This window comes from Anabas testudineus, chromosome 12 (assembly GCF_900324465.2).
Source record: "Anabas testudineus chromosome 12, fAnaTes1.2, whole genome shotgun sequence".
Lineage (NCBI taxonomy): Eukaryota > Metazoa > Chordata > Actinopteri > Anabantiformes > Anabantidae > Anabas > Anabas testudineus.
In genome coordinates this window covers 1683582-1706057 of record NC_046621.1, presented here as the reverse complement: position 1 = coordinate 1706057, position 22476 = coordinate 1683582, and the positions used below count along the sequence as shown (strand labels likewise).

The 22476-nt window shown below is 42.1% G+C and overlaps 1 protein-coding gene across 1 annotated transcript; it reads left to right on the top strand.

Annotated features, from left to right (window-relative positions):
• Positions 1 to 742: 742 nt before the first annotated feature.
• Positions 743 to 22295, top strand: rph3aa (rabphilin 3A homolog (mouse), a). Its single transcript, XM_026353954.1, has 16 exons — positions 743 to 836; positions 12782 to 12910; positions 13046 to 13175; positions 13415 to 13498; positions 15311 to 15464; positions 15935 to 16117; positions 16763 to 16960; positions 17130 to 17209; positions 17791 to 17865; positions 18834 to 18943; positions 19024 to 19150; positions 19569 to 19622; positions 20306 to 20457; positions 20891 to 20972; positions 21050 to 21146; positions 21238 to 22295. Exons 2-16 carry the CDS (start codon positions 12795 to 12797, stop codon positions 21369 to 21371), a joined length of 1776 nt encoding a protein of 591 aa, XP_026209739.1. The 5' UTR covers positions 743 to 836; positions 12782 to 12794; the 3' UTR covers positions 21372 to 22295.
• Positions 22296 to 22476: the final 181 nt, after the last annotated feature.

The following is a 22476-nucleotide window of genomic DNA, read 5'->3' as shown; positions in this document are numbered from 1 at the left end:
GTTAGTACTGTCTGTACCGAACGAAACATTTGTGACAGTGTGATGGTAGAATTTCAGCTTGTTGTGTCTTATTTTAGTTATGAATACAAGTAAACAGCCTAAGATTAATAGAAAAAGACAAACAACCCACTGATACTGGATAAAGTATTCTAACCAGACTGCTCTTATGTAAGAGGTCAAAAGCCAAAAGGTTGTAATCCATATTTAATCTGTAAAATCCATTGTATTTTATAATCTCATTTAGTTTCTGTGTAATGTTTTAATCTTTAAATACAGTGAGTAGTGACTGTACAGTAGTTATCATCATCCTAAATGTAAAACGTCTAATATTTCCCTCTGGGATTGGTGGATTAAACCTAAAGTAACATAAAATACAAATAATCAGACTTTAAGTGCAGTAGTTGAGTAAAACAACAGATTAGTAGAGAGAGTTTCTGTTTGATGATCCCAGTAACTGGGACTTGACCAGTTTATCTTCTGCTGATGGGACGAGAGAGGACGGATTTAGTTAAAGTGAGAGAGGAGGAAGATGAAGAGATAGAGAGGAAGAGTAGGAAGAGGGAAGATGGTGTGGGTGGGGGGAGTGAGACAGACAGAAAGAGATGAATGGAGGGAGGGTAGAGCGATAGAGAGGGATGGAGAGAGAGATGGGGGAGTAAGTGAGGGAATGAGTGAAACGGAGAGAGAGGGAGGGGTGAGTGTGTTACTACAGCGTGTTGTGGAGGAGGCTGACAGTGAGGAGCAGAGATGGAGCTGAGACGGAGCTGCTGAGGAAACACTTTGTGTCACAGGGAAGGAGCAACAGCAACAAGAAAACGTCAGCGTGAAGACGTCAGGTAGGAAACAGACGGATTTTCTTCATCTTCAGTCAAAACTGATGCATTTTAGCTTTAACCTCCTGGTTTCAGCAGCAAAATAACCAGAAATCTAAACGAGTTCTGGTGATAAAATGATTATTCCTGACAAAAACAAGTTCAGTTTAAAAAGCTGTTATTAGATTTATTAAAAAGACCATTTCTCCTTTTACACAACGTAAAACTAAAACTAATTTTATTAAAATCATCACTTTAACGTGACTTTTCACTTCTCTTTAAATACATTTGATGTTTATGTTTATTTCCACCGTGTTGAAGTTCAGCTGATGTAATTTGACTTATGTGATAAACATACATGTTTATATTTATATTTATATTATATTATTTATATATATCTTTTTTCACAGATGAATTGAGGGTTGTGATGTAAATTATTTTTAAGATTTTTTCCTTCTGATATTTACATTAGAGTGATAAACCAGTCATTGGATAAACACTGTTTCTAAATGTGGGTACCATACAGTAAATGCTGCATCTGAATCTGTGATGAGCTGAATTCATGCACATTTATCAGTCTGACTATTTTAAACAGAAAAAACACTTAGCAGGCTGAATTTTAAGTGTGTTTATCCTCCACTACATCCATGTTCTTATTAAATGTAATTTATGTTAATAAATGACAAGCCCATCACCACGGGCCTGTTTACATCAGGACCTCTGAGAATCACCAGTTCATACCAGCTCCTCGTCAGACATGTACTTGTACAGGACACGTCTTCGTTTAGTTGTAATTTAGGAAATAGACAAATAGTTTAGTACTAATTGTTGTTTGACGTGTGCTGCTCTGCTCCTGATTCCCAGATGATTGGTTGGATTCTGACAGGTCAGATTATATTTGACTGTCAGTAGCAGAACCTTGGTTCTGTTTTTAATATTATTGTCGTAGTATTTTACATGTTGCTGAAGCTTGTTTGTGGAAATAAACACTCCACTCTGTCCTTTTGTGGAGTTGCTCGGGGTTGGGGGGCTCTGAGTGGCTGTGGGGACACCTACGAGCCCCTGGCTGAGCCCATGTGGTTTTTGCTAGTGGACTTCGGTGCCAGTTGCGACTTGAACTGAAACCTCCTGTGCATTTTGGTGAAGGAGGCGATCAAACTGAAGTAGTCGGCCTTTTGGGCTTCGTTGGCCCCCACGCTGGTTGACTGGTCTTCACTGCACATCATCAGAGGGAAGTGTGGAGTGCATGTTCTTGGCAGTAAGTCAAGGAGAAGATTTGGTCACCTCAGAACTGCTTCTCTGCTTTTTGCAGATGATTCAGTTCTGATGGCTTCATCAGTTCGCGCCTGGCTGTCAGCGGGCAGATGGCAGCCCAGGGTGACGCAGTTGGGATGAGAGTCAGCACCTCAACGTTTGGGGCCATGGATATGTCTGTGGGAAAATGGTGTGCTGCTCCTTTAGGGCTGGGAGTCATTCACTGCCCCTGTGAAGGAGTGTTCTGGGTCATTGTTCACAGCGAGCGTCATGGAGCAGGTGGACTGGTATGACATGTTCGAGTTCTTATGTAGTGTCGCCTCATGTACGTCCCACCCTCGTCACTGCTGTATCTCAGAAACACCCGAAGAAAAACTCATTTCATCTGAGACAAACATCAGCTTGGACTCAGACGTGGACTTATTAGAACATGAGTCTGGACAGACATGCATGTAAACTACAACATGGCTGCAGGAGCGTGTGCAGCTGATATGAGTAAGGTTTCTGTTGTTAGTGGTCAGATCTAGAGAACTCCTCAGTGCAGAGAGTGAAGGAACATGCAGCTCGTTCCCTGGCGAGCAGAGGGAGCAGTGGAGTCGAAGCTGAGGAGAAAGAAATAAACCATGTATTTGCAAACTGTGTGTGTGTGTGTGTGTGTGTGTGTGTGTGTGTGTGTGTGTGTGTGTGTCTGTGTGAAACAGATTTTTATTTGGCCTATCATCCTCAGCCAGAGTTGAGTTCATTGAGCCCCCCTCTTCGTTCCCATGCTCCCTGTAATCCCTGCTGAATGCCCCCTTTTGACTCCCAGTCAGCTGTACTGACGCTGGTCTGTGTGAGGTGTGAGGTGGAGGATTATTCAGGCTGCTGAGCTCTCAGGTGCTGACTGATGTGGCTAATGTGCTTGGGTAGAAACAGTTCAGGCCAACTCAACAGACCCCATCTGCTGAACTCAGGGGAAATAACTCCTATGGTAAGGTTGTTTTTAGGGATGTTGGCATTTCAGCCTTAATTGTCTTAGGTGAGAGCAGCTTTTAGTAGCACAGGGGTTTATTGATAGAATATCTGCTGTCGATGGTTAATTATTACCTGTTTAAGCTTACAATCATTTATTTAATTTAATTAATTAATTAATTTTTTGCTCATTTGTTGATTGACTCAGATGTTATATTGTAAACGATAAAAATATGATTTAATATTATTATGTTCCAAATGTGTGTTGACAGATTTTCAATGAGCACCTGATTGAAGGACTGAAATTACTGTGTGATCATAAACCAGTTTCAGGGTTGGGGTCAAGACCCAATCAATCATACTCATACATTTTCTAGTGAGGACTCTTCCACATGAGCTCATTCATTGGACGTTTGAGACGTGAGATGTACAGTCATTGACTTTCCTTCTCAGATCTGCCATGGAGGCAGGATTCAGCACTGTGGGTTCTATCGGCGCAGCAGGAACAGCAGATGTACTGTTCAAATCCACTGTGGCCAGAAGTGTTTGATTAGCTGTAATATCATCATGGGCACATCTGAATTGTTCACAGCCAGGGAGGATTGTGTTTGTGTCAGCTGTAAACAGAAACTCACCATGACATGCTCTGTGTGAATCTCTCCCCCTACGTGACCCAAATTTTCTGTTAAGGGCCTCGGTGGAAAATTCAACAACCAATCTCTCTTTTGGGTCCTTTTTGGTTTTGCAGAAATAGGTGCAGACAGAGCTCCCATAGATTCCCATTTGAACCATTCCTATAAATACTGAATAATGGTGAGTGGGCCACATGACAGTGATGTCAGAACAGAAACTGGGTTTTCATTCTGACTGAAACCAGGGTTCATTAAAAAACAGTGCATCAGTGCAGTTTAGTTCATTTTGCAGGTGAGAAACCAAAACTATGAGCTTCAGGTTTAACTTATGACCTGGAAACAAGATTTACATGTGGTCAGACGCTTTTATCCAATTTGACTTACAAGATCCAAGGCAAAGGCAGGGTAAGTGTAAGAAGGTCTTGCCTATGGGCCCCTACTGGGTAGACAGCTGGGATTCGAACCCCAGTCTTGTGCACTGAGGGCAGAAATTGTACTCCTACACTTTCCAAGACTTGGTTCAGGTGCAAGACTCGTATCTGATGGATGTACTGTTGGTCTTTTATATCCTGTATCTGTCTCATCACACCTTAAAGTTAGAGAACGTACGCTCAGCTCCACACACAAACTGAAATGAGAGAGATACAGTGGACAGAGAGGGAGAAGGAGACAAGTAGCCTGAGGTTTGCATTTTGTTTAGCTCAGTTTAGCGACTTCAGCGCTGCCCCTGTTGATCACACACGGACAAACACAGAGAATCAGTGATTTCCACTCACCACTCACCATATGGACGTTTGCTCTTTCTTAGAACTTGTCACGCAGAGCGATTCCATCATCTACACACAGAACTGACCACAGTAAACACACAACAAGCTGTTTTTCACAGCTGCTATTGCAGCTATTCTGCTCTTTTTTAAAATAAAGTTCTACATCTGGTGTAACTCCTGCAGATGAAGAGTAAATGCTTCAAATATATATAATATGAATAGAAAATGCTGGAGCGCTGTATTCACCTGACACAGAGACAGAAAATGTGAAGGGCGACTTAGACAAAGTGGATGTGTGAAGTGGAAAATCAGGTCTACTTCACACATTCACCAGGGAGGCCACTCAGTAGGAAGAGTTGTGACCATTAGATTCTAACAACTCCTATTCATCCTATTGAGGTCAGGAAGGGGAAGACCCCCGGAGGATCAGTTTAAGGTTTCCTGTTAACTTCCCTCGCAGTTGTGAAAAGCATCACCAGAAGTAGTAGAAGTACACAAATTCAATACTAGTTTAATGTAAAAGTGCAACTATCTGCATGAAGAGTACCATAATACAAGTAGAAGTACATGAGATAGATGTATCTTAAGTGAAAAGCTGTGAAATCAAATGTTTACATCTTGTTTAACTTTAATTCATTTTATTTCTTCTATTTACAAATCGACTCTTTAGTTAGAGTTAGAAGAAGATTTTTATCTAGAGACAGAGCTTTAGTAAATGTGCTTCGTCTCTGCCACCGTTCAACCAAACTAGTCGTCATCAATCTTCACTCTCCTATGTTTTGTTGCCACCTCCTCCACTACACAGTCATCTCCAGACGACTATGTGGCGTCACAGCTGTCAGCCACACATGTTGGGATTTGAAGACCAGATTACTCTGACACTGTAGCTATGCTTGACTTTGCCCAGGAGTCATTAGAAAAGGGGCTTCTTATTGTGTGTGTGTGTGTGTGTGTGTGTGTGTGTGTGTGTGTGGGGGGGGGGGGGTTAACGATCCCCAGAGTCATCACACAGAGGATAAAGTAGGTGGTGATGCGTCTTTGTAGAACTAAGCTCCATAAGCTGCTTCCTCACTGCTCTGACAAGCCTCCGTGGGGGAGTGGAGACACGCACGGGGGAGGCGAGATACCCGAGTGCATGAGTGCACGAGGATGATGAATGGGTGAAAGGATGAATAGCAGCAGCTTGTGTGGAAGTTGATGGCAATGAAGTTGCTGGATTGGTGACATCTCTGTGTGGATAGTTTGAGAAGTGACAGCTGTGGGGACAGTGTGAGGACAGGAGTGGGTAATAAAAGGGGGAGGGGGGCATGTTGGATAGAGGAAGGAAGGAGGGTGTTGAATAGATGAGTGTGTGTAGGAGTGCTGAAATGTTCCAGTCTAATTCAGATGGGAGTGTTTGAACCACTGGGGGAGTGCTCCGTGTACCGTAAATCACTGTGATTTTGCTGTTGTAGTAGATGAGTTGGCCTGAACGGGGGTTTCCTGCGATGACTAACCTCACTTAAGGTTAACGACTAATGCAGGATGCTCAAGCTCATAATTAGTGATCAGCCTGTTTTTTCTCTGCACTTTTGTCACAGTGTGACTTTTACTTTTCTCATTAGAGCCTCGTTTTCCAAAAGACTGAGACGATCTTAAGGATCCATCTTACAAACCTCCCGAGCTTCAAGCTGTTGACCTTGCATATCCTGCGTTCTCTGTCCTCCGAAATCCATGCAACATGCAGGCGGGTGGGAGGAGGAAGTCAAGTCAGAAGCAGCCGTGGATCATCTCAACAATACTGTGGAGCTTAGAAAGCTTAAGGGTTGAACTGAGCTACTCTGGGTGCGTGTACACTAAATGTTCTCATTCTATCGAGAACCTTCATCCACACGGTTGCTCTCCGACGCTGTAGACGGCCCTACTGGGCTGCTGCAGAAGAAAAAAGCAGGTGAAGGTTAATACACTGGTTATGTTATTATCATTGTGTGTTGGAGGCAGGTGGTAAGGGAAGTAGTTAGGACGGGGATTCCCTCTGACCAATGAACCAACCAGAGCCTCCAGTGCATCAAACACACTCCTCCATTCAAGAGAAGGAGAAGGTCTGTGTTTAGTCATAAACCTAATGGCTGCTACAATATGTTTTAAGATTCTGCTCATCCTGCTGGTTTTGCTCTTTCTTGCTTAGTAAGAGCAATGTTTTTATACCTGTTGACAATAATTCCCAATAATATAAAATTAAGACTTAAGACTATGGAAATAAACTGAAATATCATTTCACCTGAAATGAACATGAGAAACATCATGTTTTAGTTTTTCCCAGCTGAACCATAACTCTTTTTTTGTTATTTAATATATTACTGTATGTATAGGCTCCTTTTTTATTAAGAGTAAACACATTTTCCACCTAAAACATGAATAAAGCATAAAGTAAAACAGTCTAAAGTAGGAAGGCCTCTCGGCGTCACAGGAAACACAGGCGGGTGACGCAATCTGTCAGTTTTTCCTCCCTGCAGGACTTACACACTCTCTTACACAGTGTCTTTGCTGGAAAAGTTTGTGTGTGTGTGTGTGTGTGTGTGTGGTCCTGCAGCTCTTAGTCAGCCACTGTCTCGTGGAGCTAAAATGCCTTGGTTTCCTTTTACTTCACGTCAATTTGCAACGCTTTTCTGTGGGCCGCTGACTCCGTGTGACATGTCCTCGCTCTGTGTGTGTTCACTGTGTGTGTGAAAGTCTGCAGGAAACAGTGTATGTATGTGCACAGTTTTTTTTTGGGCATGTCAATTTGAATTAATGTTATAACAGGTTGGTGACGGCCTTACAGAAGATTACAGAAGACCTACTTTAGTGCACTCGCCAGCAGCTGTGAAACAGTTTGAATGAACGGGAGAGACGGGCAAACAAACAGAGAGAGACAGGCAGCTGAAACATACACAAGAGCAAACATAAGTTTTCCTAATCTGACCTAATGGAGAAAGAAATGTTTCGTTGGATGGAAAAGAGTGTCTTGCCAGAATAACCATTTATTAGTTGATGCTGCTACCGTGTCACTAATGTTTCTACTGGCAAATGAAAAATAACTTATTTCATGTGAGTTTCTTAATATCTTGAGCTAACGCATCTTGTTTTATAAAGTTCACTGATCTCAGCTCGACGTAAGAAAAAAATTGAAATCATTAAAATTCATGTTAAAACACTTAAAACTACAAACCCTGACATCATAGTGACTCTAGAAGAAGTCAGGGGATCACAAAAGTCAAAAAGGATTCATCCTCTGGGAATCATGAATTTAAAAACAATCCACCTAATAGTTGTTGCGATACTTCAGTCAGGACCAAAGAGTGGAACAACTCACGGTTCAGCATCGCCCTCCACAGAACCCCGCTCTAGAAATCAGATAGGTGAAAGTGACTTTCATCCTCCTCTCCATCATCGTAGAGTGGTTAACACCAGCTTCACCTCGAATGAACACACACATATGTAAGTACTTCTGCTGCCTGGAGGTCGTTCCGCCCTTTTACTCAAGCGGCACCATGAAGCAGGTGTATCACACATGTAAATCCAGACAGGCGTCGTGTGGTGACGTGTCCTTGACGTCGGTCAGGGAGCAGGAATTCAGGCAGTGTGGACCTTTGTGATGATCAGGAAACCACATCATGAACACACTCACGTGTATCCATGTAAATGTGAGTGTGTTCAGAATCATCAGAATATGTTGTAATCATGTGCGTCATTTATGGAAATATATGTAACATGTAATGCTTGGTTTGTTAGGACCCACCTGTAAAATTCATATTTCTATTTGACACTAACCTTATATTGATCTCTTGTATGATGGTTGTAACATGAAATGAAAATATTCCACGCTCACACGCCTCCCTCTCTTCTTTGTATTTTATTATTTCTCATTTTCTTTGTTCTTCTTCCGTGTTACACATGTTGAGATATCAAAACTAGAAACCCGTACAGCTACAATCTACACTAATCTACTTTAAGCTTGCCGCAGTTTTCCTGTCATTAACTTTTATGGACATGTAGCTGTTGTTTACCATGGAGCCCCGTTATGGTCGATTGTGTCAGCAGCAGAGTGCATCTCCTGACCTATTAATAGAGTAATAAAGTCAGGCTGCATAATCTGTGCAGCTGCAGCCTAACGTGGTCCTAACATTGAACTGGGCAAGGAATTCAACAGTTTCTTTGTAAGTGAAAGAACATATTATTTCTTTTTAAAGCGTTACAGTCTCATCTGAGTTACACTGGAGTGAATCAGAAGCTGAATAGGAAGAAAAGAAATCATGCAGTTTTCTGACTGTTCAATCATCTTTGCAACTGTTCGAGTTAATCAGACCATTAAAACAGCCTAAATGAGCAATATGTTATAAAATGAACGTCGCTCATTTTATCAGATTTGAAGCAACTGTGTTAGTGTTAAGATTTGGTTTAAATTTGATGTAACTATCAGAGATGGAGGCTCCGCAGCCAGTTTGCCTCTGCCTTGTTGACACATCTGTGTCACTTCTGTTTTTCTCATTATGTGGGAGATATCATTGCTGTCAGAAATCCAGCACATCTCCGACTCAGAATTATAATGCAAACTGACTCGGCTGCTCATAATTACTAGGCTAGCTGACAATATTTGACCACTAATGGGCTTCGCTATCAGCTGTGACTGTAGCCTCCTCAGGGAGCTGCCAGAAATGCTCCCTCCAGCTTGTAAAGCCTGTTTTTGATTTGTGATATTGCATGATACAAATACAGTTTGACTTGTTGTCAGTGTGTCCTCGGTCTGCACTGGGGTCTTCTGTCAGATGGTTGCACTCCAGCCCAGAATCCATAGGAATTACTTCTAAATTTAGTTGATTCCACAGACCATTATTTATGTCCAGATGCAGGAAGTAATGTGCCCTGTATGTGGTGAGGAGGGCTGAGTGTTTAAATACGGCTTGTCATGATTTACATATGTAACCCCAGACACAGGGATCCGTGCATGGACAGATACAGTAGATCAAGTGGCTTTAAGAAAGCATAAACAGGCAAAACTAGGCCAGGATAACATGAGGAAAAGTCAGAAGACAGGCAAAAGTCATAAATACATTTTCCGCTCATCTCAACCGGTCGAGGCAGATGGCCGTCCACCCTAAGCCTCATTCAGCTAGAGTTTATTTGGAGGCTTGCTCGAGGGAGATTTGCTGAGTTCCTCTAAGTGATTCTATGAAGTCTTGACCTAAACTGCCTTGAGATGATTTTGGTCTATATTAAAAAATAAACCTGTAATTAAAAGTGATTGAAATACATAAATAAACAACTGCTCAGTAGTTGTTCCAGTCATGTTCAGTAGTTAGTTTGGGGTTGATTAAAGACCTAATTAGGTCATGAGGAATGGGTGAGGCGGCTGTAGGAGTCAGTGCTGCATGATTAGGAGATAGGAGACAGGTGTGCAGGTGCACAAAGGAATGAAAAGGATTTGGGGACATCTGGTGGCTAAATAGGAAACTGGCAGGAACAGACGACAGAATGAATAAAAAAAGGACTGAGGTGTGAAGCTTCGACTGGTTCCCTACTGTAAATTCGAGCAGCGGATCATCACCGAGATCCTTCTGAAGCACTGAGCTCCTCACACTTTGAAGTAGACTGTGACCCATAGAGGAAAAGGCTTCAGCTCTTGTCACCACAGCAGTTCAACGGAAAACCTGCATTACTGCAGTTTAAGCCTCTGATCACTGTGTAATCTCCTGATCCTTTTTATTTTCACCCTCAAAACAGACTTGAACAGAATCAGCCGAGCGTATCTGTAATGTTGGTGATAAATTGTCACCACATCCAACTCCATCATCCCTCACCCGCGAATGCACCTACTCTGCTCTAACCATGTCATATACTACTACACACGAGACACAGCGAGGGGTCACGGGGTGAAAGGAAGGTTAATATTGATGTGCTGTCAAGTGTAAGCAGTTTCTGTCCTCTTCAGTGGATGACATTGAGAATCCGATGGAGGTGTCATGTCCTGCTGCAGTGCACATTGATCTACTGTTAGGCAGTTACTGCTCCGCTCAATAGTTATTCATGCTGCATGTGTGTGTGTGAGTGTGTGCACGTGACCGTGTGCAAGAGAGAGAATGAAAAACAACTGACCCTGACTCTAATTCAAGGCTAATTTGATTCACCTTATATTAATTACAGGGAATATAAGTCTTGATGTTGTGTAATAGTTCAGTGGTTGAAGGTAACAAAGTACATTTACTCAAGTACAGTGTCGAGGTTTATGTACTTTACGTCACAGTGGTGGAATAAATTTAAAATATGCAGTTTCTGGGAATCAAGCTAGCCATTATGGAGGAATAATCTTACCCCTATTCAAAAGAAATCTTCCATAAGCTGCAGTATGATACTTGAAATCCGTCCACCCAGGACATTTTAAAATTCCTGTTATGTTTTCACATTCTACAAATTTGCCATTGTAACAGTCCAGGCTGTAATTGCAGTGAATTGATTCATAATGATAGTGTGTGGGGGTGACTCATGGGCTAAAAGCAGCTGCCTTTTCAGAGCACTTCCTTTCTTACTGACCCCCACCTTTCTCTTTCACTCGGAACCCTCCAAGGCACACACACAGACATCAATCTGCCACGTTGGTCCACCATGACAGCAACCCCTGACATTTACATGAGCTGGGGAGAGGACAATTTCCAGGGAACAGAACAGGGAGGCTAAACGAGGGGAAAGAATGAGAAAGACCGAGGTCACTGAGCCGTTAATAAGTGCAGCATTAAAATATTCTTAATCAGCAGCCAGTGCTTGATCTCATGTGATGTTTAATGCTTGGACATTGTCGTACAACACCTTCACAGTAGATTAGTCAGGCACTGCAGGTCAGTTAAGGCTGAAACGATGACGTTAGCAGATCAGGTAGCTGGGGGAGCCACTTGGAAATTTTTGGGTTCTTTAAAGGATGATAAATTAAGTACACTACAGAAAAACTATAGCACACGCTACTTAATATTTATGCTTCTTTCTGTTCACGGTCACTCCTGATTGTCAGCGAACACTCTGCAGGATCAGTCACTCAGGGAGGTGTTTGAGCAGCCTGGTTTGACCCAGAGGTCATGCTTTCCTCTCCACAGTGTTCTTGTCAAAAGATAATGAGCAAGCTCCTCCAAAGTGCAAATGTCTTCAGGCGTGCACACTGCAGCACAGACTTCAACAACACATTACAGCCAACAGTTCCATACAGCCACTTTCCATAGTGAGCAGTCAGCCTCAATTAACGCCCTGTGTGGTGCAGGCAGCTGCGTGAGTCCATGTGTCTGTGTGTTCGGACACAACCAGCAGATGTTTGGGAATGCAACGGCCAGAGGAGTAGGTGTGGTAGAGCTAAAATAAATCACCACTAATGAAATGAGTTCCTCTCAGACCTTCAGTGTCTCTGCAGACGTGGCACACTGACAGTCAAATGGACAATGAAATCCCTGGAGCCACGTCGCAGGATAACGCACAGAACTGTGGTTTAATGCTGTGAGCATGACTCAGTCACTGATTTTATTCTGTACTCCTGTGTGTCCACATGACTGACACCAGTTTCTACTTTTTATTTAGTCATTTCTTTCTTTATCTTTTCATCCCTTCACGGATGAATATTACACAACACATTTCATGTTTGAATGAGCAGGATGAAGTCAGATGAACAGCATTTATTATAGTGAGGCAGCTCTGTGTGGTTGGACTTAGGTACTGTTGTGCTCTCAATATACTTTATAATTTTATTTTAATCTTGTTGTGATTTTAATCTTCTTCGTTAATTGAACTGTGTCCTGTGGTTTATCTTTGTAATCTTGATGATAATGATAATTATGAGTAGTTCCTGATACTTTATAAAGGTGGAAGGTCGTAGTGTCTTCACTAGAAACCTGAAGAGGGTTTAAAACAGTGTGAATTAATAAATATTACAACATAATCAAAACAGTACGAAGGAGTTTACTTCCCATGTCTTTGTTGATGAGTTTGTAAATCTCGTGTTTTGCAGCTACAGGCCACCATAAAATTCGACATGGCATCAACTCTATTAAGTCTAATCAGAATCTAATCTGTCTGTTGGCTTCTAATTTTCAGACTTATGAACCAAATACATACCATTTGTTCACAGACCTCAGACAAGTTTAATTATGAAGTCATCATGTTGCCCACTTGTGTTTTATAGTGTGACAACTGCTGCAGCTTCTGTAAATCCAAAGTGTTTTGCAGCTGTGTTCCTGTCCTTAGGTTTTAGTGTCTAGCTCCTCTTAGCTCGGTACTTTTTGGAGGTTCTGGTCTTTTGTCAGAGCAGCATTTTCACTCTGCATGCCACTTACACTCGGTGCATCTATTTTTGTGTGTGCTCTGGGTTCAGGATTGGGTGGACGATGAACATGTCTGGCAGCCCCCCAGGGGAGGAGCTCACGGATGAGGAGAAGGAGATCATCAACAGTGTACTGGCTCGTGCAGCCATGATGGAGGCCATGGAGCAGGAGAGGATTAAGTGAGAACAAAAACCATTGTCTCAGTTGCACTAAATCACATCAGTCAGACATGGATGCAGTTGTTCACTGAGTTCTGGTGTAAAACCTGCGACAAGTTTGTGTCTGTGCTCACATTTATCTTCATGTGTTCTCAGGCGTCTTTCCAGTCGCCTGGATACTATCAAGAAGACGGCGTGTGGGGACGGACAGTCGCGCTGTCTGCTGTGCGGAGCGTCCTTTGGTCCACAGGGGGTCACAGCTGTCCTTTGCGTGCAGTGCAGAAACGTAGGTGGACATCTGCATTATTATTAGGATTAGTTCTGCCCGACTAATGAAAGAAAACAGACACTTCACAGTCAGACAGCATGTTCCCAGAGGGTGCAGAGACTTCTCTGCATGGACACGACTGTAGTTACTGTGGTTTTGATGTTTTAAATAACTAAGTTGATGTTAATACTATGTAAACTTGCCGATAGAACACGATTACACCTCGTTCTGTATGTGTCTTATGTGCATCTCTGCAGCACATGTGCAGCAAGTGTGGCATCTGGAGCAACAGCAGGAACTGCCCCATGTGGCTGTGCAGAATCTGCAATGAACACCAAGAGGTGAGGAGAAGTAAAGATGAAGAAAAGAGTGGGTTTGAAAAATTCATAGGCTAAATTATGGTATTATGTGATTCCCTCTGACACTCAGACCAAAGCTTTTCTCATTTTCTCATGATCTGAGCCATTTCTACCTTTTAAACTCAGCATTTAGCAAAGAATCGCATTTCACCGTCCAGTGATCTGGAAAATGACTTTCTATTGATAGTCCCTCAGTATCCAAGACGAGTAACAGGTAATGATTTAGTTAAAACATAGGTCGAATTTTGAGTAATATGAAACACGAACAAAAAGGTCTGCTTTGTGCTTGATGCAGTATCACAATGCTGTTTTGATGATGGTGCTGTGTTTGTGGACCTCCGCCTCGAGGAGTCCAGACTCTTTAAATAAATGCTCTCTCCTGTCAGTCACACACAGAATAACTGTTCTGTAATACAGCAAATACGAAGTGGACGCGTTTCTGTTCTGTCATATAAAGGAAAGAAATAATCCATCTATCCATTAGTTTTACTGCTTGTACACAAAACAAACACAGACAAATTGTCATAAAACAACACGAGCAGCCTTAAACATTACCCTTATTCACACCCAACACAGTGAAGGTACTGAAACAGATCCATTACTGGCTGCAGAGGAAACAAACCCCACGTTTCAAATTAAAGTCAATTTGTTTAGATTTGTTAAACCTGCAAAAACTGATTATTTTAGCCAGGTGGGGGCAGCAGAAACAAGCAAAGATCACAAGATTGGTGTCAGGATCAGTTTAGGCTGACATCAAACTGAGCCGGGTGATCATTGATGTGGACAGGTCCAGTGTTTTCCTATTTTAGCTCTGGTTTTGGTCTCCTCCACATACATGCTCTGTAGCTGCTAAATGTTTCTCTGTGTTCACCAGCTGCTCTCTAACTGTGTCTACCTGCTGTTCCATCACGTTATGATGAACAGCAGCTTCATTCCCACTGACTCTACACATTTGTACTCCATCATTAGTTTCACCTTCTTTTCCTGAACGTAACCCAGATTTGTTTGTGCCAAAATTTCCCCATGTTTGTGACTAAATGTAAAAACCTTCCGGCCTACTTGGCTCCTTTTCTTTGCTGTTTGGTGTTTTAATTAGATTTAATTTTGCCATCAGTGTTTCTTAATGCGGCTCCATGTGTAAACACACACGTACCAGCACAAAGCATGCGGGGGCTGCGATGCTGACGATGACAAAACTGCCATTGTGCATCTGTGATTTCACTGATACTGTGCAGGACGGCGTTCATATACACAGCGCACCGGGCTGACAGTCAGCACACATGATGATGTGATGATTAAAGCAGGTATTAAACTCTAAACTCAAGGGGAATGGAGGTGAACTATTTGAACCACGTTTGGTGGTTATGTAGCAGAGACTTTATTCCATAAGCTGATGTTTCAGCACATGTCAAAATCTCTCCTCAAGCAGGAGATATAGTCCATACAGACTTAAGTAAAGAGGAGCTTATTGGATACGTACATGCTAGACCCCACAGAGCTTGAATAAGTTATAAGTAAGGATAACTGTTGGACTACTGAGCGTCACATTCAGAATAAACTGTCACTCAAGCTGGTGGAGCTGGTCACAGCAGCTTATTCTAAGCAGGTACAGTGTAGACATGAGGCTGTGTCGAGCTGCAGTATGTGGAGAGTTTCCTTCTGCCTGGACTGAATCTCAGAAGAAGTTTAAAGTGAAGTTTATTTATAGAGCACATTAAAAACAACTGGAGCTGATGCTGCACAAATCTAACAAATAGAATAATGGTGAAAATCAGGCCATGTGTGTTCCTGCAGGTGCACAAGCGTTCAGGAGCTTGGTTTTTCAAAGGAAGAGACCAGCAGCGTCTGCCTGACCCCTTCCCACTGTCAGGACCTGAACAGTCGGACACCGACAGCTCAGCAGGCCGTGGTGCATCTCAGGAAGCTGCAACACATCAACACAAACACGGTACCTTCTACACAGAGAGCCAACGTATCCAACAGAACACATGGCTGTAAATACAACCTGTAAGCTCTATATTTTCAGTGACACAGCCGCTGACCTGTCTATGAGGCAGATGCCAGTTTTAATTAAACAGCAGGACCTCCAATAAATCACAGAAGGCCCTTCAGCCACCACAAGCTTGTTCAGACTTCCCTGAACTGGATGGAAATTTGAAGAAGAACAGTGGATAATAGAATCTGCTAGTGTTGCTGCAGCTTAAGAAAAAAACTAACTTAGGATATTATTGAATTTGTTCATTTACAAGTGAAATTAAGCGCAAACACCATACAGCTCACAGAACAAATGTTCTTCATGTTGAGAGAAACATGACGGAGAAACCAGTGATGAATTTGGCTCAACACTGTGATATTAGTTTAATTAGTACCAACAGCAGCTGTAGTGGAGGCAGTGATTTTCTTATTTTGACTTCTCAGAGCCACAACAGCAGCAGCAGCAACCGTCCTGTGGATCAGAACAACAGGAGCAGACAGCAAGAACAACAGCTGACAGCTATAATGAGACTCAGTCTCGTCCGGCAGCTGTAATAAAGACGGAGAGACATGTGTTAGCCTCCAAACCACCTCAAGCAAATGCACAGCAGGCTGCCCCCACCTCAGGTAAAGTAGCACCGCTCCTTCTAAGAATAAACCCAGTGCTACAGGCGCTTCAAAAGACCTAATGTCAAAATCAATACGTCCTCTTGAGACCTGATATAATGTATTTTTGTCTTCTGCGAGTGGACATGTGTCCCCTGTCTGCATTTCACTAATATGTAACGTCCAGTGCTGAAACATGCAACTCTGCATAAAGGTGAGACGCAGGAAAACTGTGCTGCTCTTTTCTTTGTCATCTTAGGAGAGAATCACATCTGTCAGAGTGTGATGAACCTTGTCTTGTACTTTAGGAGAAGAATGAAGCATCAGGAGACGTCCTCAGGATCAGAATCTCAGAAAACTACTGAGACACAATCTAGAATTAGTCATTTTACACTTTTTAGTTTCCTAATTCATCATTTTATTAGCAAAATAAAAGCCTTTTTCTCAGCTGGAGTGTCAAACAACAGCATATCTGGAGGACGTTCTTTCGTGTTGGCTGGTTTATTGACAGTATTTGACTGTCCGGCTTCTTCACATGTTCACAACACTTCACCCTACAGGTGAACAGATCATTAACTGTTCTGGTTCTCAGGAGGATGTAGGAGAAGGTTCTGGCAGTGACAGTTTTGTGATGTTGTGTCGTACTGTCTCTAACGCCTGCTGCAGATTTCCAGAAGAAACCTGCAGAGAGGGAAGAGACAGTGTCTGTGGAGCAAAGAAGACAACCTGTTGTCTCCAGTTCATCTCATGTTCCTGCAACTAGAACTATTCCACCTGTTAATGCACCTGCCAACAACCCCACTCCCCAACGACCCCCACCAGAGCGAACAGAAGAGGACAATGACTACGACTCCGATGACGCCAGTAAGACTGATTATAACTCTTAAACCCAGTCCAAGAGTTTTAACATGTCAGTGTCTCAGATGTTAAATTTTAAAACATGTTCATCTGTGTTAGAGGGGAACTGGTTTCTCTAACAGGAGTCATGTAAATGCTCAGAGCTCTGATATGTTCCCGTGTTTTAATCTGGCAGCTACTCTGGGATGTCTGGAGTTCAGTCTTCTGTACGATCAGGAGAACCACGCACTTCACTGCTGCATCATCAGAGCCAAGGTAAACACACAGACACAGACACGAAACAAGACAAAACAAGTGGGACAAGACTGGACAATGCAAGATGAGAGACGAGACAATAAAAGATGAGACAAGATAGCACAAAATCAAATTTGCTGAAAACATGACCAGGCCAAACAAAGCAGGATAAGATAAGAAAAGATAAGAGTGGACAAGAAATGACAACAGAAGATGGACTAATATAAGACAAGAAGACAAGACAGGACCGGACAAGAAGAGTAAAGGTGATACGAGACGATTCAAGAAGACACAAGGAAAGAAAATTAGATGAGACAATATGAGAAAAGACAAGATGAGACGAGACAAACGAAGATTGGACACGACGAGACAAACCAGACGAGTCGATAGAGGACGAGAAGAGACAAGATGGAACAAACAAGAAAAGACCAAACCATGACAGGACAAGATGGGACACAACAGAGACCACGTGAGACGACAGGGAACAACAAGACTCGTCCAACACATGCAAACGTTGAAATGTGACTTTAACAGTAAAACATGTTTCAGTGTTGTATTGAATGTTGCTGAGTCAGCGTTTCTCTGTGCCGCCTGTGTCTCAGGGTTTGAAGCCGATGGACTCAAACGGACTCGCTGATCCGTATGTGAAGCTGCACCTGTTACCTGGAGCCAGTAAGGTACAGCTGAGCTTTTACTAACTTTGATTTATAATCATATTTGACATCTGAAACTTTTATAAAGGTGAAATAATAAAGATTTAGGACAGAAAACAAAAACTATTAGATTAGAGTCAGATCTACAGTTTAGTATTAATGTAGCTTTAAATAAACATTAAGTTTTATGGAGCCATCAGCAAACTCAGAAACTGAAATTAATATTTTATTATTAACACCTGTGCAGCTGCTTATTTGTGCCGATATGGAATCAGCCAATCACGTGGAAGCTCTGCAGTGCATAAAATAACACAGCAACACATGAGGACCTTCAGCTAATGTTGACAACAAACATCAGAATGAGGACAAAAGTGTGATCTCAGTGACTCCGACCTGATTGTTGGAGTATTTTTACACCGCTGGTCTCCTGGTTTTCATGGTCACTTCTCTAGAGTTTACTCAGAATGATGCAATAAGCTCAAATGTTCAGTTCATAGAAAGTCCAGACGGGTTTGATCTGACTGATAACCAGTCTTTACAACTGTGGGCGTCTTAAAACACGGCAGGTTGAACCTGGAGAAGACTCTGTCAGCTGTCAGGACGGCTGAAGACCAGAAAGGTCTCATCTGATCCCATGAGACTGGATTTCTGCATTAATCTGGTCCATAGAAATTGAATAAGATGTTATTTGTTGGGATTTTGTTTAATTGTGAAGAAATAACTTTACCTCTTAGCAGGATACACAACACAACACAACACAACACAACACAACACAACACAACACAACACAACACAACACAACACAACACAACACAACACAACACAACACAACACAACACAACACAACACAACACAACACAACACAACACAACACAACACAACACAACACAACACAACACAACACAACACAACACAACACAACACAACACAACACATCACAACACAACACAACACAACACAACAGTTTGACCTGTTGTGTTTTCGTCCTTCAGTCTAACAAACTTCGCACCAAGACGTTAAAAACCACTCTGAATCCTGTTTGGAACGAGACTCTGATCTACCACGGTATCACCGACGACGAGATGTCTCGTAAAACTCTGCGGTAAGAACGACTTGAACCCCTCAGTCCATGTTACAGCACCGATTCAAAGAGCTTTGAAGCGTCTTATCATTTGTCTCCAGCCTTTCAGTCAGTGACGAGGACAAGTTTGGACACAATGAATTCATCGGAGAGACACGAGTGGCCCTGAAGAAACTGAAGTTTAATGAGAAGAAGAACTTCAATGTGTGTTTGGAGAGAGTGATTCCAGTAAGTTCAGCCGAATTACTGAGAGCAGTTTTCTTAGGAACTGTTTTCTGCCCACTGTTTCTAGAAAGACACGTTGCATCATTTCTTAATGCTGTGATAATGAAATTAGTCTCCAAAGCAGAAATGTTAAGAACTCAAAATGTTCATAAACCAATTTTAAAGGTTGAAGTTAATCAATGGTAGAAAAGCTCAGATGATGGAAACAAGATGAGAAGAGACGAGTGACAAGTTAATACTGGATAAAAAAAATGATGTTTAAGAAAATGGGACAAGACCAAATAGAGCAAGACAAAGACGGACAAGACAAGACAGGACAACAAATGACAAGACACAATGAGACGAGACAGGAGAAGAAACAGACTTATTCAGCAAAAAAGTGATGATGATGATGATAATTAGTGGTTTACTCTCTGTACAGGTGAAGAAGGCTGTCGGAGGTCAAGCCCGCGGCATGGCTCTTTACGAGGACGATGTAAGACCCTCACACAGATCTACTTATTCCACATACTGTGTATTTATACGACAGCCGTCATCAGGACCTGGTTTGTTACAGCCTGTTACTCACAAAACTAATTAAATGGCAACAAATGAGTACAACGGAAGTTTGAAATAAGAAATTAGATTTAATAACCTGGAAACAACTGTTCATGCAGTTTAATCTACAGTAATTAAGGTGTTTAACAGATGTAAATCTGTACTGTAAGTGGAATAAATGTGGAAGTGATGAGTTCAGGATATGAAGTTCCATATTTATCTTATCTAAAGCCCATAAAAAAACAACAATGAATTGATTTTCTGTGTAAACTGAAATTTCTTCTTCCTGTTTTATAGATTTATAGATCAGGTATCAGCCGGACGTGATTGATCCACGTTACATTTCTTCATCAGTGTCATAATATTCACTGTTTCCACATCAGTTACACTGGAACTAATTAAGAGACTGGATTGAGTTTCTGGATGAGTAGATCCTCTGACTGGATGTAGAGGAATCAGTGTATCACTTAAAAAGCTGCATCAGACTCTTCATTATTCACTAAATGAATCAAACAAACACACAGTTTAACACGATATTTTACTTAGGTGTGAATATTATCCTCAATCACTACAAATTATTAATAGAAGCATGTGTTGTGTCTGTAACGTGTGAATGTGCAGGTGAATGAAGGCGACGATGGAGAGGAGAGGGGTCGCATCCTGATATCACTGACGTACAACAGTGAGCAGAGTCGCCTGATGGTGGGCGTGGTCCGCTGTGCTCACCTGGCTGCTATGGACTCCAACGGATACTCGGACCCGTTCGTCAAAGTGTATGAGCAGCATTCAGCTGAATCCTCCTCCTTCTTCTACACATCAGCTCTTAGTGCTTCATTGTAAAGACTAAAAGATCCAAACTGCTCTTGTGTGTGTGCAGAATATAGCTACTGTTAGCTTAGCGGGACAGCTCACCTGAGTCTGCACGATGCACCTGTAAAATGTACTAAATCAATGTTAATTCACAGGTAACAACATCAGCTGTTGGTAGATTTGTCACCTTTATACCAGACATGTGCACAGTTGGGGGCTCTGGGGGCTCAGGCCCTTGAGTTAAAGGTGCCCCCCCCCAGTGTTTATTATCTGCCTCAGCTGTGCTGCTACACACAGTAAGGTAGTAGATCAGATCAAATAACCCAAAGACAAACTAAAGTGGGATCGATCCTCTGGCTGTAAAGTAAATAACGTCCTGTTCATTTTGTGTTTTAGATGTTTGAAGCCAGATATGGGAAAGAAAGCTAAAAACAAGACACAGATCAAAAAGAAGACCCTGAATCCAGAGTTTAACGAGGTCGGTTCTGTTTCCACTCTGTTTCACATAACAAACGTTCTTCTGGGTCTTATCATAAACTCATCAATGTGTTTCAGGAGTTCAGTTATGAAATTAAACACGGAGAACTCGCCAAGAAAACTCTCGACATCTCCGTGTGGGACTACGACATGGGCAAATCCAACGATTTCATTGGTAAGTTTCCATCCAATTTTATGGAAGAAGAATCGCTGAGACGTTGGTGATCATTAGTCTGACCATCTCTGCTTTCTTTCTCTGCCTTCAGGAGGATGTCAGTTAGGCATCCAGGCTAAAGGAGAGTGTCTGAAGCACTGGTATGAATGCCTCAAGAACAAGGACAAGAAGATTGAGCGCTGGCACGTCCTGCTAAATGACAACACAGCACAGTTTGAGGATTGAAACACCTCCTCTGCTATGAAGTTTCTTTGTCCCTGTAGAATTCTGTCCTCATGTAAGCTAATATTACTCTTATGTAGTTTGTCCTAAAGTGCAATGTGCAAGCCACACTTCAACTTCCAACAGTTTTCACTTGACAAACATGGATGTTGACCTTCAATAACAGGCGGCTAAACAAATCCAGGAATATCTGACTGGTATCATATCTCAAAGTGTATAATCCACTAAATAAACATTAGCTGCTGTGTGATAATGACATACTGTATATTAAGGAGAAGTAAAACCCTGATATCACAGTCACTAAGACAGTGTGTTGTAATGAAGTGTGTCTCCACACCCAACACAGGGGAATTCCCAGTTGTTGTTTTTTTTTTTTTTTTTTCCTACGTTGACCTGTGTTCTTGTCATACGAGATCATAGACGGTGTAATCAGCTGATCCGTGCAACCACGTTATTCGAGTGCTTGCATCACCAAAACGTTCATTTCACTTGTGTTAATGTGCATCATGCATACGTTAAATATTCAATGGGACTCTTGCAGATGTTTGCTTTTTAAAACGATGACAAACAAACAGTTTTTGTTGTTGATGTGATTTTGATGCCGACAACACGTTGGTGTCAGTGTCACCACGCTCACTGCAGCGTGTCATCCTCCTCATTCTGTGCATGTGTGAGCTCGTTCTGCTGCTGCTGCTGCAAAAAGCCCCAGAATGCTTCTGCATGACACTTCTTCATGAAGACTAACCCTAATAATGCAACGTAAACACTGCTCCAGAAAACCGAGCAAATCATCCACAGAGAAATTGGATGTGTAAATTCTAGTGCCAGGCTTTTGTTTGTTTGACTGAGCTGTCAGCATTTTTATCTGTATTGAAATTGATGCATGTGTGAACTCATATTGTGGCATACACGTGGCTAATAAATAAAAGACATCATGGCACTTCCTTTGTACCTATGCTGTTTGATATGTGTTGTGACATGGAAGAAACTTTGTCTCAATCAGGCGAGGTCTGAACCAATCAGATGAGACAGACACGCAGCAGAGATTCTTGTGCACTTTGACTCCTCCTGATAACATCTGTATTCTCTCCAAGTGGGTAAAAGTTAA